This window comes from Falco rusticolus, chromosome 3, assembly GCF_015220075.1.
Source record: "Falco rusticolus isolate bFalRus1 chromosome 3, bFalRus1.pri, whole genome shotgun sequence".
Classification (NCBI taxonomy): Eukaryota; Metazoa; Chordata; class Aves; order Falconiformes; family Falconidae; genus Falco; species Falco rusticolus.
Genome location: NC_051189.1, coordinates 114,459,152 through 114,474,800, shown reverse-complemented (window position 1 = coordinate 114,474,800; position 15,649 = coordinate 114,459,152). Strand labels below are relative to the sequence as shown.

Sequence of the window (15,649 nt, the reverse complement as noted above, 5' to 3'; positions counted from 1 at the left end):
AGCATGGCATCTCCCATCCCCATACTGATTCCCCTCCCCTGGTCACTGGGAGGACTGGAGTCACTCAGGGCCACCCACCAACACCAGCCACACAGCCACGTCCCCAGCTGCAGGTACAGGGTTTGCAACCAAAATCTTCCGGGGTAGCACCTGCCACTAGGGCTCTGGGGTGACAGGTGACAATGACACGGACACTGGGAATAAGAGGAAAATCCTTTATTGAGTCTCTGTCCCCCCTGCACCAGCTCCGTCTCTGCCTGGCGTGGGGCTGGGGGCTTGGCCAGCAAAGGGCCACGCTGCTGCCAGCCATGGCCACGTGTCCTCTGATCCCCTGGGGTGCCCTGGGTCCCCCAGGCTCCTGCCAAACACAGGCAGAGGGACCCCAAGGCTGGGATTCAGGGCTGGATGGGACCCCCGCGCCCAGCTGCGCCCCTCCACCCTGCTCGGCCCCCACCAGGGAGCAGCTAGAGGGTGCAACTGTGGCCACGCTGGGTGCAACCCCCGCTGGAGCATCCCCAGCCGCGCTGTGGGGACAGGGACCAGGCCTGGGTGAGATCTCCCACCCTGGTGTCCCCTGGGGCAGAGCGGGCACCCCGGGGCAGAGCCAGCATTGCATAGTTGTGGTGTGGGGCCCTGCAGGGGACAGTCTGGCCACAGGCAGGAACACTGGCACCAGACAGGGATGCCAGCACCAGGCAGGGACACCGGCAGTGAACAGGGACACCGGCAGCTCTGGCATCTTCTCCGCCTGCCCCAGGGAGGACGAGGGCAGCATCTCCCCAGCCCAGGGCGCGTGGTGGCCTCAGATCCTGGGGCAGCGGACAGAGAAGAGTGCGTAGCAGAAAGGGACCCGGGTGGCTTTGCCCTGGGGGGGTCCAGCCCCTCGCAGCCCCCGGAGAGTGGGGTGCAGGAGGGGGTGCCCCAGTGACCACCCTGCTGCACCCACGTGGGTGGCGATGCCATGGGGAAGGGCTGGCCCTGCATCTGGGAACTGGGTGGGAGCTACCACAGGGGAGGGGTGGGGGACACAGGCTTTCTGCAGCCGTGCCCCCCCCGGCACCCACCCCCCCAGCTACACAGACTCCCCCCGGACATGAGACAGACACCACCTCGCAGAGTTTAATAAGGGGCAGCCCAAGCTACAAATCTTACCCCACAGCACACGACACGCACACCCCTCCCCAAAACAGCACACAGAAAGGGGGGGGGGGCGCTGGGGACCCCCCCCCCGTACACCCCCACAGCAACACAGAGGCACAGCAAAAGCACACAGCGAGCCCTGGCTCCGCTTCTCCAGTGGGCACCAAGGGGCTGGGGGGGGCCGGGGTGGGCAGGGGCTGGGGGGAGTCAGAGCAGGGGGCTGGGTGCTCCAGCCAAAATGCTGAAGGGAAAAAGCACCTGACAGCCCACTGGGGAAAAAGGAGACCCCAAGCCCCCCTCCCAGGGAGCCCCAAGGCTGTGGGGAAGCAATGGGGCAGGGGGTGCCCGGGGGGGGGGGGGGGGGGGGGGGGGGCTGCTAGGTGCTTTTTAACTGGGGCCAAACCAGACCCTGCAGCTCCCATCCTGCTGAGGGTGCTCAGGGGGAGCTGGGGCTGCACCCTGCCGCCGTGGGGCTGGGGGAGTCAGGGCCACCTCGCCTGGGTGGCACGGATGTGCTAAGGGGCCGTGCATCAGCTGTGTCCCACCAGGGGCTCCGTGCATGAAAGGGGGGGCGAGGAGGGACACCCCCTTCCCTTCCACTGCTAACAACTCCCAGGAAAACAGCAAACCAGCTGGGAAACCCCCTTCATGCAAACCAGGAGAGAAGGACCACGCCATCCCGCCCCCAGGGAGGGGCGAGGGAAGGGTGAAGCTCAGGGGGTGCATGGGAGCAGCCCCCTCCCCATTGCAGCCAGCACCCAGAACCTACTGGTTGTCCTCTCTGGCAGCGTGCAAGGAAAGAGAGACGGGGCACAGCCCCCCACGTTAGACACAGCGAGCCCCAGGCACACGAAGAGCACAGGCCCCCACTTGGCTCAGCCTCAGAGGGATGGATTTGGGGTCCTGCACTCCCCAAGGGGCTCAGAGCCAGGATGCAGCCAGGCAGCAACAGACAGAGGAGGTGACAGGACAGCCGGACACCGGCAAGGGGACAGGCCAGGGAGGACAAACCCCTCCATCTCCCAAATCATCCCCCCACTGGGTGAGGGTGGACCGGCACGAACAGCCACGGGAAACAACACTCAGCTGCGAGACAGGACACGGCCAGACGGGCCACGGAGCCCCACGCACTGGGGCTGACCCCCATTTATGGCTTCAAGGGTGGGCTTGGCCCAGGCATGAACCGGTGTGGGTCCCCCCCCCTCCCTCCTGGCTGGGGGCACGGGAGCCTTACAGCGTTTGGTAGGTGCTGTCCTTTGACTTGATGAACTTGACGATGAAGAAGACCACGGCTTGGAGGCTCAGCACCAGCACGATGCCACCGATGAAGCTGGCTGTGTCAAAGCCAGGCGGGTGAAATTCAGGGCTGCCTGTCAATGGGGCGCTGGTGGTGGTGGTCCCTAATGGCAGAGAAGAATGGGGTGGGGGGGGTTACAGGTGCTGTTGGCATCCCTGGGTACTGATACTCGTGCCAAGGAGAGGGGATGTGGGGTCCACGCAGACCCCAGCAGCTGCATGGGGAGGAATGGCTATTTCCCAGCCTGGGGCTGGGATGTCCCCACCAACATGTGGATGCAGGGACAGGCTTGGCCTCTTCCCATGCCAGAGCAGCCAGCACCGCATGGGAGAGAAGCCAGCAGCAAAAAGATCCCAGTGGGATCAATAATTCAGAGGGCTCTGGGCTCCGGTTACCCGCTGTAATTAGCCCAGTGCTCTCCAGTTCCTGCTTCCTGGAAGAGGCTCCTTCTCCGCTCCCAGCCTCTGCTCCAGCCCAACTGGAGACAGCACTTCCCAGCAAGAATGGCAGCAGGGATGGTTCTTGGGGGGGCTGCAGGGTGTTACGACCCCCCAGGCCCACGGCAGCATTGCTCAGGGCAGAGCGGGGATGGGGATGGAGCTGTGACCCCGGGGACAGCGCTGGCACCTCCGGGGGCACAGCCAAGGCAGATGCAACCCCAAGGGCAGCTCTGCTCATCCCTCCCAAGGGCACGTGAAACACAGAGGGAAGTGGCTTGTCCCATCCCACTGGCCGCTGTTCCTTGGGGCACCTGGACCCCCCACCCCATTCCACCACCTCCCACCCCCCCAGACCCACTCACTTGGCGAGTGTGTTGCCGGCTCCTTGCTATGGGACCATGGAGGCTCTTCGGTGGGGGACTTCAGTGCTGCTGGAGGCAGTGACAGAGGGAGGGGGGAAAAAGGGTTGTCAAGGGACATCACTGTGCATCCTCTGTCCCATGTCCCTGTCCTGGGGGTGGGATCTCATCCCCACGGCCCCAGCACCTGTGGCAGCACCTCTGTCCCAAAGGCTGCTGGGTCTGGGGGTGCTGCTGGGGTCTGGCAGGACCTGCTTTCATGGAGGGGAGCAGAGTTACCTCGACACAAGGTGCTGGTGTTGTAGAGCGCACAGGTCTCCCGCACTGCTGCCCCTCTCTGCACGCAGCTCCCTGTCTCTGCGGGAAGAGGGAGCAGGGTTTTCCCAAGGGACCCCCCAGCAAACCATCCCACAGAGGCACCCAGTGCAGACGATGGCATTTGGGGTCAGGGCTGCCCTGGGCACCCAAGGGTTTGGGATGGTGAGGGACTCATTCCCAGGGGTGGGCATCCAGCCAAGGGGCTGCAAGCTCAGGCTTGCATCCACATCCCCATAGGGAAGAGCCCCAAACAAGTATCAACATCCAGCTTTCTCCCATCTCCATCTCTTGGTGCTGCTCCATCCTCATCTCCATGGAGGGCAAAGTGGAGGATTCCCAGCATTAGTCCAAGCCCAGCGTGGCTGGAAGTAGCACACACAAAAATCCCACACCCTGCTGGGCTGGCACGGGTCACCTGCCTGCCCCCAGGATAGGTCAGGTGAGATGGACCTTGGCCATGGAAGGCAGCTGGGACCAGGCACCCCAGGGTGCTGAGCTGCCAGCACCATCCCGACACAGCCCCAGCCCAGGGACAGGGGCTGGGGAAGGCTGGTGGCAGGCCCGGAGTAAGCTCTGGCTGTGGGAGCCCGTTGCTGTCCCCGCAAGATGCACCCCCTCACCTGGCTCCTCGGGGGTCCCGCAGCCCACCCAGATGCAGCCGGTGGCGTTGTGTGAGGTGGTGCTGGCCATGCATGTCTCACAGGACCTCAGTTCGCTGCACTCTCCTGCCAAAGCCGGGCAAAAGGGTGAGGGCAGGGCCAGCATCTGCCCCCCCCCCCCATCAGCTGGGGTCAGGGCTGGACCCTCTGCTCCACGGAGGAGGATTTCTCCTGATGCAGCACAAGGGCTGAAGGCACTTCTTGAAGCACCAAGCCCACTGACAGACCCATCCCAGCAGGCTGCAGGTGTGTTTGTAGCACCACCAGCCCTCCAGGGAGGGGACATCTTGCGCCCCACAGCCCCCAGCATCCACAGTGACCCAGGACACGCAGGACTCACCCCATCGCCCACAGCCATGGTGGGCTACAGTGCAGGGCAAGCCCACCCAGCCCAGGATCTTTTGGTGGAGGTTTATAAGAGATGAGGCAGCAGCACCAGCTCAGCTGCTCCCAGCAGCCTGGCTGGGGTTACCTGAGCAGTATCAGCCCCCTGCCCCCACCCAGTGTCCCACAGGACCCCCTGCTCCCCATCACCCCAGCGAGGGCGGTGAGTCACTCCGGTGTTTGCGGAGCTGCTCTGCCATGAGCTCTTCTCCCACACGCACACGCTCATCATTAATTTACAGCAATGACTGTCAGCGAGGGAGGCTGCAACGGGGAGCTGCAGCCGGGCCCTGCCTGCACCTCGCTGCGTCCCACGCCTACGTTTGCACCATCCTGGGAAAGAGCTGGGAGCCATTTCCCACCCTGGACATGCTTCCAGGCTCTCAGGGGACAAACAACCCCCACAGAGTTCCCAGGAGGGGGCTGGGGACTGGCACCCCCCTGGACCAGCTCCCCAGGGGTCTCTGCCACACAGGGACCACCCCAGCCTTGCACTTGGCTTCACCGCATGGCTGCACACAGCCCTGCCACCAGCACTTGCAGAGGACTTCCTACTACACCACCACCCTTTGGGGTGGGCAGCTTCGCCCCCCCCCCCCCCCCCCCAGCTTTTAGGGTCCTGCTGGTCACTGGGGCCATGCCTGGCTGATAGCAGAGGCTCTTTCCCGCTCCCAGTGCCCCCCCCCCCCCCCAGCAAAAGCAAAGGGGGCAACTGGTGGCGTAAGGCACAAAGTGGGATGCTGCGGACCATTGCCATGGCTACGGCGTGGTGGCCACGCCGCCGGGCCCCCTCCTCCAGCATTTAGAGACCTGCCGGGAGCCAATGGGAAAGTAGGACTTTGTTCACAAGGGTTTCAGGCAGGTTTATAATTTAAGTTATTTTTATCGCGGCAGGCACAGGAACAGGCGTTTGTGCGCGTTTAAGTGTTGTCAACTCCCGCTCCTGCCCTCAGGTGTGGGGAGGGAGAGGCAAATAAAGGGGGGCAGCGGGGCTGGCTGAGGGCATCCCCAGCCCCACGGGTGCCCTGGGAACACGCGTGGGTCCCGGTGGGACAAGTCAGGGTGGAAATATCTCCATTGAGCTGCGGGGGGATGGGAGGAGGGGAGCAGAAGCAAGCCTGGGGTTTGCATAATTAATGCCCGGAGTTGCAGACACCCCGGGCAGGAGAATGATGGCTCTGCTCCCCGCTTCCCCCCCCTCCCCGAAACCGCCACAAGATCCACCCGCTCACCGGAGAGGAGCCCCGCACCCGGTTTGCCCCGCATCGGGAACCCCTCCTGGCCCTGGGGGTCCCAGCTCCCCCGGCTGGGAGCAGAAGCCGGAGCCACTCACCCCTCAAAGCGGGGCCACCCGAGGGAGCGGGGCTCTCCCGGCCCCGCCACGGGCGAGGGGGTCCCGTGGGGGCCGGGGCAAGGGGAACCCCTGGAAAAACCCCCCCCCCAAAAAAGTTCATCTGCCCCAAAGATACAAACTCTCCTCCCCCCCCGCCTCCGGCCGCGGGTCCCCCCAGCGCTCCCCGGCCGTACCTGCGCAGGTGGGAGCGGGCCCCTGCGCGCATAGCAGCGCGCACAGCAGCGCGCAGCGCAGCGCCCCGGCGCACGGCGGGGCCATGGCCCGGCCCGGCTGCGCTCGGTTAGCCAGGCTCGGCTCAGCCCGGCTCGGCTCGGCCCGGTCCCAGCGGGAGGTGTCGGCTGCGGCGCCGCGGAGCTCCCGGGAGAGCGGAGCGGAGCCGCGGGCAGATGCGCGCCCGCGGGAGGCGGCCCCGCCGGCGGCGGGGGCGGGCAGGGGCGGCCCCGCCTCGTCCCGCCCCGCCCCGCCCCGGGGGGCCCGGCCCGGGGGGGGGGTCCGCTCCAGAGGTGCTTGTGTCCCCCCGCGCCGCCTGCACGCTGTCGTGGCTGTGGGAAAGCCGGGGCTGCCCTGCTCTCGGGGGGCTCCGAGCGCTGCACCCCCAGCACGCACTGCTGCATGGCACAGTGCACTGCGCACCCTGCGCACGCTGCGCACACTGCTTCTGGGCACAGCGCACTGCACACCCTGCGCACACTGTGCACCCTGCAAACCCTGCGCACACTGCTGCTGAGCACAGTGCGCTGCACACCCTGCGCACCCTGCGCACCCTGCACGCCCTGCGCACACTGCTGCTGAGCACAGTGCACTGCACACCCTGCGCACCCTGCACGCCCTGTGCACCCTGCTGCTGAGCACAGTGCACTGCACACCCTGCGCACCCTGCGCACCCTGCACACCCTGTGCACACTGCTGCTGAGCACAGTGCGCTGCACACCCTGCGCACCCTGCGCACCCTGCACGCCCTGCGCACACTGCTTCTGGGCACAGCGCACTGCACACCCTGCGCACCCTGCGCACCCTGCGCACCCTGCGCACCCTGCACGCCCTGCGCACACTGCTTCTGGGCACAGCGCACTGCACACCCTGCGCACCCTGCGCACCCTGTGCACCCTGCACGCCCTGCGCACACTGCTGCTGAGCACAGTGCACTGCACACCCTGCGCACACTGTGCACCCTGCCCACCCTGCGGACCCTGCAAACACTGCTGCTGGGCACAGTGCACTGAGCGCCCTGTGCACCCTGCGCACACTGCTGTTGGGCACAGTGCACTGCACACCCTGCGCACCCTGCGCACCCTGCACACCCTGCGCACACTGCACACACTGCTGCTGGGCACAGTGCACTGCACACACTGTGCACACTGCGTACACTGCAAACCCTACACACACTGCTGCTGGGCACAGTGCACTGCACACCCTGCGCACACTGTGCACCCTGCCCACCCTGCGGACCCTGCAAACACTGCTGCTGGGCACAGTGCACTGAGCGCCCTGTGCACCCTGCGCACACTGCTGTTGGGCACAGTGCACTGCACACCCTGCGCACCCTGCGCACCCTGCACACCCTGCGCACACTGCACACACTGCTGCTGGGCACAGTGCACTGCACACACTGTGCACACTGCGTACACTGCAAACCCTACACACACTGCTGCTGGGCACAGTGCACCGCACACCCTGCGCACACTGTGCACCCTGCCCACCCCGCGCACCCTGTGCACACTGCTGCTGGGCACAGTGCACTGAGCGCCCTGTGCACCCTGCGCACACTGCACATCCTGCGCACACTGCGCACACTGCTGCTGGGCACAGTGCACTGAGCGCCCTGTGCACCCTGTGCACACTGCACATCCTGCGCACACTGCGCACACTGCTGCTGGGCACAGTGCACTGAGCGCCCTGTGCACCCTGCGCACACTGCATTCATTGCACACGCTGCTCTCACTGGACATGCTGCCTGTACACTGCACACACTGCAGTGTCTGCGCACTGCACCCCCTGCGCACTGCACGCACTGCACCCCCAGCATGCACTGCGGCTGAACACACTGCACTGCACACCGTGTGTGCACGCACTGCACTCCCTGCGCACCCTGCTGCTGAGCACAGCGCACTGCACACCCTGCATATCCTGTGCACACTGCGCGCACTGCTGCTGAGCACAGTGCGCTGCACACCCTGCACACTGCCTGTGTACTGCACTGCCTGCACACCCCGCACTCACCGCACTGCCTGCGCCCCGCACACCCCGCACTCCCTGCACACCGCACACGCACAGCCCGTCGAACACCCTGCGCCCCGCACGCGCCCCGCACACGCCCCGCATTCGCCCCCCAGGGCCGCTCGTCCCCCGCCCCCGCAGCCCCCCAGCCCCGTGCCCGGGGCACCGACACCCTCCCGGGCTGCGGCGGGTCCCCCCGCCGGTCCCCCCGGTGCCGCCGGGACGCGGACGCAGCCGCCGGAGATACCGGGGGGGGGGGGGCGCGCCGGCGGCGGCGTTCAGCACCGCGAACAGCTCCCGCCGGGCCGGGCCGGGCCGAGCCGAGCCGGGCCGAGCCGAGGGGGCGGCCGCGGCCGGGCACAGCAGCACCGGGGGTTCCCGACCCCCGCGGGGTCCCGGCAGCGCCGCAGCCCGGCCCGGGTGCCCCGGGGCCCGCCGTGCTTTGGCAGAGGGGCCGGGCAAGGGCTGGGGGGCTGCGGGCTTCGAGGCACCGGCGCGGGGGAAGAGTCCCGGCAGGGTCCCGGGGGTGCGCACGCCTTCTGCCTCATCCTCTTCCTCCTCCTCCTCCTCCTTCTTCCTCTCCCCCCCCCGGGGAGGTGGGCTCCCTGCCCGCCGCCCTTCCCGCAACGCCCCCGCGGCCGGGCCGGGCCTTCCCGGTTCTCCCGGCGATGAATTATGCAGGTCCCCACGGGAAAGCCGGGCCGCGGGGACCCGCCGGGGAAGCCAGGGGAGGGGGGCTGCGCACCTCCGGCTGTGCGGAGCGGGAAGGACCCAGCTTCGCCCCCCAGCCCCCTCGGGCCGCCCCCTCCACACCCCACGCTCAGAGGAGCCCCCGGAGTTCTGCAGTGGGGCGGGGGCTAGCGGGGCAAGCCGCCGCCGCCCCCCCCCCCCCCCCCCGCAGCACGGCCCTGCACAGGCTGCGCAAGGACGTGGCGGGGGGAACCCGGGCTGGGGGGTCCCGGGGGCGGCGTGGGCCGGGGGCGGGGGCTGTTTTTATGAATGGGCCACTCCATCCCCGTCGCGATTACTATGCGGCGCGCGCGCGCCCGCGCTACCTCGCGGGGCGCTGATTGGCTCCGGCGCCCCATTGACGTCACAGCGGGGCGAACGGGGCTGGGGGGGGGCGGCGGTGAGTCACCCCCCCGGCCCCCCCCGGCGGGGCTCGGTCACTATAACTCGGCAGCGCCCATGGCAGCGGGCCCCCGGCCGGGGAGCCCAGCGCAGCCCGGGCCGCTGCCGAGCATCCCGGCAGGTGAGTGCCTGGCACCGGGGAGGGGGGCACCGGGAGGGGGGGCAGCTCGCTGGGGCGAAGCGCAGCGCGATGGGAAAGGGGGTAAGGGGCAGATGTCGTGTGTCCCCCCCACACCCCCCCGGGCTGTGCTGCCCGCCCAGGCACCCCGGGAGGGGCAGAACCCCAAGGCAAGAGCAAGAGGGACCCCCCAGGTTGTGGGGACGTGGGGGAGTGGGGTTGGGAGGGAGCCTCCCCGCGCCGGGGTGCCCGTCCCGGGGGTAGCATGGCTGCCCCCTTCACCTGCTGCTTGGGATCCCGTCAGTTTGGGGGGGCGAGCCAGTGCCGGTCCTGCTCCCCTGTATTATCCACCAGAATCATGCAGTGCACGAACCCCAGCACTAACGTGGGCAGAGCGGGGGTTCCCCCCGCCTCCACCACCCCCCCTCCATCCCCCCCGCCAGCCCCCCGCCTTTATTCACATATTTCTTTTTCTTTGCTTGCAAAAGAATTAAGACCAAACCACCTTGTCCAGAACAATCCCCCTCTGAGCAAACAGCACCCCCTCAACACACGCCACGTTGCCCCTCCTCCCAGAGACAACTTTTCTGGGGAGGAGGCAGGACTGTCCCTGGCCGGTGGCACAAGGACAGCTTGGGTGGCTCCCCGCTGCGGGCAGCGGGTGCTGAGGGGGCCGCTTTCTTGCTTTTGGCTGTGGCAGGTCAGCCTCCGCCAGCATGATGGAGGAAGGGCCCCTCAACTCCAGCCGAGGCCACCAAGGCTGGTTGGCGGCTGGGAACGGCAGTGGCACCTCCTTGGACCTGGAGTCTGTGGTGCAACCCCTCGCCTTGAACCCATGGGATGTCGTCCTCTGCATCTCTGGGACCATTATCTCCTGCGAGAACGCCATCGTGGTGGTGGTCATCTTCTACACCCCGACATTCCGGGCTCCCATGTTCCTCCTCATCGGCAGCTTGGCCACAGCTGACCTCCTGGCCGGGTTGGGGCTGATCCTGCATTTTGCCTTTGTCTACTTCATCCCATCAGAGGCGGTCAGCCTGCTCACGGTGGGGCTCCTGGTCACCTCCTTCACGGCCAGCGTCAGCAGCTTGCTGACCATCACCATCGACCGCTACCTGTCCCTCTATAACGCCCTGACCTACTACTCGGAGAGGACGGTCACCAGGACTTACATCATGTTGATTCTCACCTGGGGAGCCTCCATCTGCTATGGGCTCCTGCCCATCATGGGCTGGAACTGCCTGAAGGAGCCCTCTGCCTGCAGCGTCGTCAAGCCCCTAATGAAAAACCACCTCATCATCCTCTCCGTCTCCTTCTTCATGGTCTTCGCGGTGATGCTCCAGCTCTACGTGCAGATCTGTAAGATCGTCTGCCGGCACGCCCACCAGATCGCTGTCCAGAGACATTTCCTGGCTAGTTCCCACTATGTCACCACCCGAAAAGGCATCGCCACCTTGGCTGTCATCCTGGGCACCTTCGCTTCATGCTGGCTGCCCTTCGCCATTTACTGCCTCCTGGGGGATTACAGCTACCCAGCCCTCTACACCTACATCACCCTCCTCCCCGCCACCTATAACTCCATGATCAACCCCGTCATTTATGCCTTCAGGAACCAGGAGATCCAGAAAGTGCTGTGGACCGTTTGCTGCGGGTGCTTCTCCTCCACCATGCCTTTCTGGTCCCGCTCCCCCAGTGACGTCTGACACGTCCCCCCTCCCCCGCCTCTCCGCACCTTTCACTTACCGACTGCCGTTGGGGGATTTCCTTTTTCTTTCCCCCCCCACCTCCTTTTCATTCCCAGAGACACATGGCAGGAGCTCACAGAATCAGAAAGCTCTTCCCAGCCCCGTCCTTTTGGGGCACAACCCCTTCTCTTCCTCTATTTTTCCACTTTTTGAATTTGCAGGAGAGAAAAACATATTTTTTATCCATAATATAATCTATATTTATGTGTGCGCGCGTGAGAGAGAGGGAGCAGATCCTCATATTTTCTTTAAAACTATTTATGATGCTTTATTTTTTTAAGGGGGTGCGATGCCGGTAACGTTCGCTCCCCTCTTCCTTTTTTTACAGCCTCATTATTTACCTCAGATAGTTAAAATATATTTTGTATGATTGGGGAAGGGAGGGGAGAGACTCGCTTGCCAGAGGAGGAGGGGATTCAAACCCACCCCCTTCTCCCAGCTGTCCATCCATTTATTTATTATTTATTTATTTTTAATTATTATTTAATATGATTTTAATGCCTCCCTCCTGCCGGCCCAGCACTGGGGCTTGCTGCCCTCTAGTGCTCACTGCCTTTGGGCAGAGGGTGCTGCCGGAGGCCCTGCACCCCCAAACCCAACAGCTTCGGGGTCCCCTGTGTGCTGCCCCCCCTCCCCCAGCACCCAGGGCTCCCCCACCAAAGCCTTTCTTTGCACTGGGACTGGATTTGCACATTTTGGGGTGGGTGTATGTGATGGATGTGAAGAGGCCTTGTGGAATGGGGACCCCTTGGTGGGTGCTGCAGAGCAGGGGTTGGGGGGGGGCTGCTTCTTGTTTACAACCGGGGGGGGGTGGGGGAATAAAAGTAATTTGTGATACGAGGTGTGGCTGTTTGGTGCTGGTGAGGGGATGGGTTGGGATAGTGTCTCCCAGGGAGGGGGGAGGCAGCAGGTTGAGGTCCCCGAGCCCAGGCAGGGCTTTCTCCCCGCTCCGTTTCCCCATGCTTGGATAAGAAATCCCAAGTGACAGCACTTCCCCCCACCCATCACATCCTGTTAGCAGGAGCCAGCCCCAGGGCAGCAGCACTGAAGGCCCTGGCCATCCTCATCCTCACAGCGCTCAGCAGGCAGCGGGGCTGCATCCAGCTGTTACTGCTGCCTCCATCACAGCAAAATCCCGGGCAGCTGCCTGCACCCTGGCCCCTCTCCTGGCAAGGGTGGCACAGGGAGGGTCTGCCCGAGACCCCTGCACCAAGGTCCCCGTGCTGCAAGAGCCACCACTCAAATACGTTCTGGGATGCCCATCGTTGCTGCCCATGCTATCTGCACAGAGCGCTCATTGCAGGGAAGACAGGGTTAATGATGGCAAAGCTAATTAGGGCAGCTTGTCCCCTCCGGTAGCAGGGCTCTGCGCCCCGAGAGCCCCCCGTGCCCCTGCCCGCCCCGGTCAGGGAGCAGCAGGTTTCTTACAGGCATTTGTGCATCAGCAGACACGCCGGGATATGGCAGAGCCCAGGGCTGAAGAGCAGCCAGCGCCTGGCTGGGTGCTGCAATGCAGAATTTGTGCCGGCCCCTGAGGCTTCGCTTCACCTGGGCTCTGGGACCTGGTGGCAGCCCAGAGGGCTGGGTGCTGTTTATTGCAAAGGAAATAAAAGATTTTCCTTCTGCTTCTCAGCTGAGGAGTGCTTGGAAAGGGGTTATGGCAGCAAGCGTCGAGGGAAGATGGGGCTGTGGGGAGGCTGAAGGACCCGCGGACCAATATCTGCTCTCCAGGGGCTGGGCTCAGCGCTGGGGATGGGGTTGGGGAGTTCGGGGCTCCCCTTGTCCCCACTGAGGTTAAGCCAGGGGGAAAGGAGCAAAGCCCAGGCATTGGAGGTACCCGTTGTGGCCCAGGGCTGAGCTGAGACCCTCCATCCTGCAGCCAGGGGATAATTCCCAAGCCCACCTCCCCCAGCAGTGAAAAATCCTGTAATTCCCAGCCCTGCTTTATTCACGGGCCGTTTATACCTGGTTGTTCTTATGTCAGTGTTGTACAGCAGCTTAAATAGCTTTTCTTTTCCTCGTGCTTCCCCTGCTGATGTCTTCAGAGGGAGCGGCCGTAGCCCCTTTCTTCTCCACGTTGGGCAGCCCCAGCCAGTCTCTGCTGCTCCCTAGGGTCCCTGCCACCTCCCCTGGGGACAGGGTGCTGAGCCACGGTTTACCACACCGTGTGCAGGCACACGGCATTAAGGCAGCACCATGCAGGTCTGCTGGAACATCCCCCCCCCAAGGCTCCCACCCACCATGGTGCACACAGGGCTGCAGCCCTCTGTTCCTGGCAGGGGCAGAATTCACCTCGGGGGGAGCCCACAGGGCTGGGGGGAGCCCACAGGGACAGCCCGGCATTGAGAGCCACCACCAACCCAGCCACATGTCACCACATCAGGCAAAGGGGCTGCTGGCACCCAGCTGCCCCCACAGCCAGTGATTTGGGAGCCCTCGTGCTCACCACCACGGGTCCCCTGAGAATGTCACCCCTCACAGCCCTGTCCCCCGCTACCATCAGCCACCGTGGTAGCCATCGCTCAGCACGTGGCTGCCCTGTGTGCTGCTTCCCAGCTGGGAAACGCACCTTCGGCTCCTACCTGTGTCCGATTCTCTCCTGCCAGGATGGTTGAGGAAAGCCGAGGCTGATGTGGGGCTGTATGAAGCTGGGACCCCAGCCCCACCGCGGTGCTGGTTCTCTCCCGGCACACCAGCCGCTGAGTCTGGAGACATTCCCAGCTGCTCCAGGCCTTTGGGGATGGACCAGGCAGAACTGAGCAGGGAGATAAACAGCCCGCAGCAGGGCCCAGCCTGCTCCCTTTTTTGGTGGAGAAAGATGCAGAAAGCGGCGGTCTAAAAAAAATAAATAACCAAACCCATCCGAGAAGGCGCCTGAGTGCCAAGCAGCCACCCCCACGCCACTGATGTGCAGGAGGGGCTCAGAGGGGACCAGCAGCCCATCTTTGGGGTTAAATTATGAGCTAAGAGGCTGTGAGCAGGATAAAGGCGTGGGCATGCCATGACCCCAGCTGTGCGTGCACATCTGGCAGCCCCTGCCCGGCACCACGGCTCCCAGCAGATGCTGTAAGCCGCAGGCAGCCTCTTGCCTCCAAACGCTGCCTGTGCTGCAGTGAGGGCAGGCGGGCTCTGGGCAGGCTTTTCCCCCCTTCTCTGCTGTGGGAACTCCTGTCCTGCTGGCAGCAGTGGGGGCTTGCCTGCGGCTGCAAGCACCAGCCCTGTACCACCTTGCTGGCAGCAGCGATGCCAGGCGAGAGCGCTGGCAGTAACCACAGCAAAGCCAGGGCTGGTCCCTGCCAGGCAAGAGCCCCCCCCCCCCCCACCCGCTGAGAAGCCTCCACTCAAGCTCTGGTACCAAAAACACAGGGGCTTTGGAAGATTGGAGGGGGGAGGAAGGTTGCTGCTACCCCAAAACCTCCCGCCAGTACCCTGGACCCTGACTGACCAGCCCGTGGCAGAGCTGAGAGCTGCCCATCGCCCACACCGCATCCCAGGGACGGGTCTCTGTTTACTGGGGTGCCCGTGATGGCTGCATCCCAGTGGAGCTCATGAGCCCCGATGTTCCCCCCCACAGCACCGTGGGCACCCAGGCTGGGAACACTGGGCCATGGGGAGGCTGAGCAGCTCTGGTTATTGGAATGGGTTACATTTAAATGAGAAACCTCAGCCCTGGCTTGGGGGATTTTGTTTCCTTGGAAGCAGGAGCAGGCAGGAAATGAAGAAAACGCGGCCTGCTTGTAAGCGTTTTACCAAATGCCGAAGGCAGCAGGGCAGCGGGAGGCAGTTCCCTGTGCTGCTCCGGCTGTGGAGCATCATCCCCAGCCACCCCCGGAGCCGTGGCACCAGGAGGCATCAGCCGGCATGTCCTGGGGAGGAGAGCCCATCCCAAAGCACTGCTCCGCGTGGGAGATGGCGAAGAGCAGGCTGGAGAGCCGCTTGGTCTCCAGCACCATGCAGCACCCATTTCACCCCGCTGCAAGGTCCCAGGCAGAAGGTGGTTTCACACCACGAGGACCCGCAGCACCCTCTGCTCCCCCTGGGCAGGCTGCCGAGGGCCAGGTCCCCACGCTGGCTCGGGCTGGGGCTTTGTCCAACTCACCCAGGCCTGGAGACGGCCCCGGGAGCACGATTTGGCCCCGGCCGCAGCCCCAGCTCCGCGCCGGCTGCCGTAAGCGCTCCACATGCAGGCGCTGGCCTTTGCGGGAGCGGATGAGCCCAGCGCAGAGCTGCTGCCCTGCCAGACTGCAGAAACTTGAGCTCCAAATACATAATTCCTCTGGCACCCCGTGGTTATTTGTGAGCTGCTGTGAGCAGATGGAAGAGTTACAGATAAAGCCATCCGCAGCACGGGAGCCGATTGCCTTCCCCACACAACCGCGTAGGCAACAGCAAAGGCAGGGAGGAGGGAGGAAAAAAAAAAAAAAAAAAAAAAGCAAAAAAAAAAAAGGCAGAAAGAGAGCGAGAGAGAAGGAGTCAGCCATTTCTAC

At 64.6% G+C, this 15,649-nt stretch overlaps 2 protein-coding genes across 4 annotated transcripts; one reads left to right on the top strand and one right to left on the bottom strand.

Moving 5' to 3' along the window:
- Positions 1 to 201: 201 nt before the first annotated feature.
- Positions 202 to 6,466, bottom strand: CD164L2 (CD164 molecule like 2). 3 transcript variants are annotated; one of them, XM_037381821.1, is made up of 6 exons: positions 6,125 to 6,460; positions 4,175 to 4,279; positions 3,516 to 3,593; positions 3,240 to 3,308; positions 2,375 to 2,540; positions 202 to 809 (listed from the first exon to the last, which is right to left on the bottom strand). In XM_037381821.1, exons 1-6 carry the CDS (start codon positions 6,207 to 6,209, stop codon positions 803 to 805), a joined length of 510 nt encoding a protein of 169 aa, XP_037237718.1. In that variant the 5' UTR covers positions 6,210 to 6,460; the 3' UTR covers positions 202 to 802. The 3 variants fall into 3 exon arrangements, with proteins under 3 accessions (XP_037237718.1, XP_037237717.1, XP_037237716.1); XM_037381820.1 differs by lacking the exon at positions 202 to 809 and adding an exon at positions 816 to 1,921 and having other exon boundaries at positions 3,240 to 3,305; positions 6,125 to 6,466; XM_037381819.1 differs by lacking the exon at positions 202 to 809 and adding an exon at positions 816 to 1,921 and having other exon boundaries at positions 6,125 to 6,461.
- A 2,841-nt stretch (positions 6,467 to 9,307) lies between these two features.
- Positions 9,308 to 14,011, top strand: GPR3 (G protein-coupled receptor 3). Its single transcript, XM_037381818.1, has 2 exons — positions 9,308 to 9,420; positions 10,118 to 14,011. The coding sequence occupies exon 2, from the start codon at positions 10,134 to 10,136 to the stop codon at positions 11,118 to 11,120; it is 987 nt and encodes a 328-aa protein (XP_037237715.1). The 5' UTR covers positions 9,308 to 9,420; positions 10,118 to 10,133; the 3' UTR covers positions 11,121 to 14,011.
- The last annotated feature ends 1,638 nt before the right edge of the window (positions 14,012 to 15,649 follow it).

Excerpts from the sequence above, each read along its gene's own strand:
- CD164L2 (XM_037381819.1), bottom strand. The coding sequence starts at position 6,209 with ATGGCCCCGCCGTGCGCCGGGGCGCTGCGCTGCGCGCTGCTGTGCGCG. Across the intron at positions 3,594-4,174 it reads CGGGACCCCCGAGGAGCCAG|AGACAGGGAGCTGCGTGCAG; the intron begins GTGAGGGGGTGC and ends CTCTTCCCGCAG. Across the intron at positions 2,541-3,239 it reads GCCGGCAACACACTCGCCAA|GGACCACCACCACCAGCGCC; the intron begins GTGAGTGGGTCT and ends CTCTGCCATTAG.
- GPR3 (XM_037381818.1), top strand. The coding sequence starts at position 10,134 with ATGATGGAGGAAGGGCCCCTCAACTCCAGCCGAGGCCACCAAGGCTGG.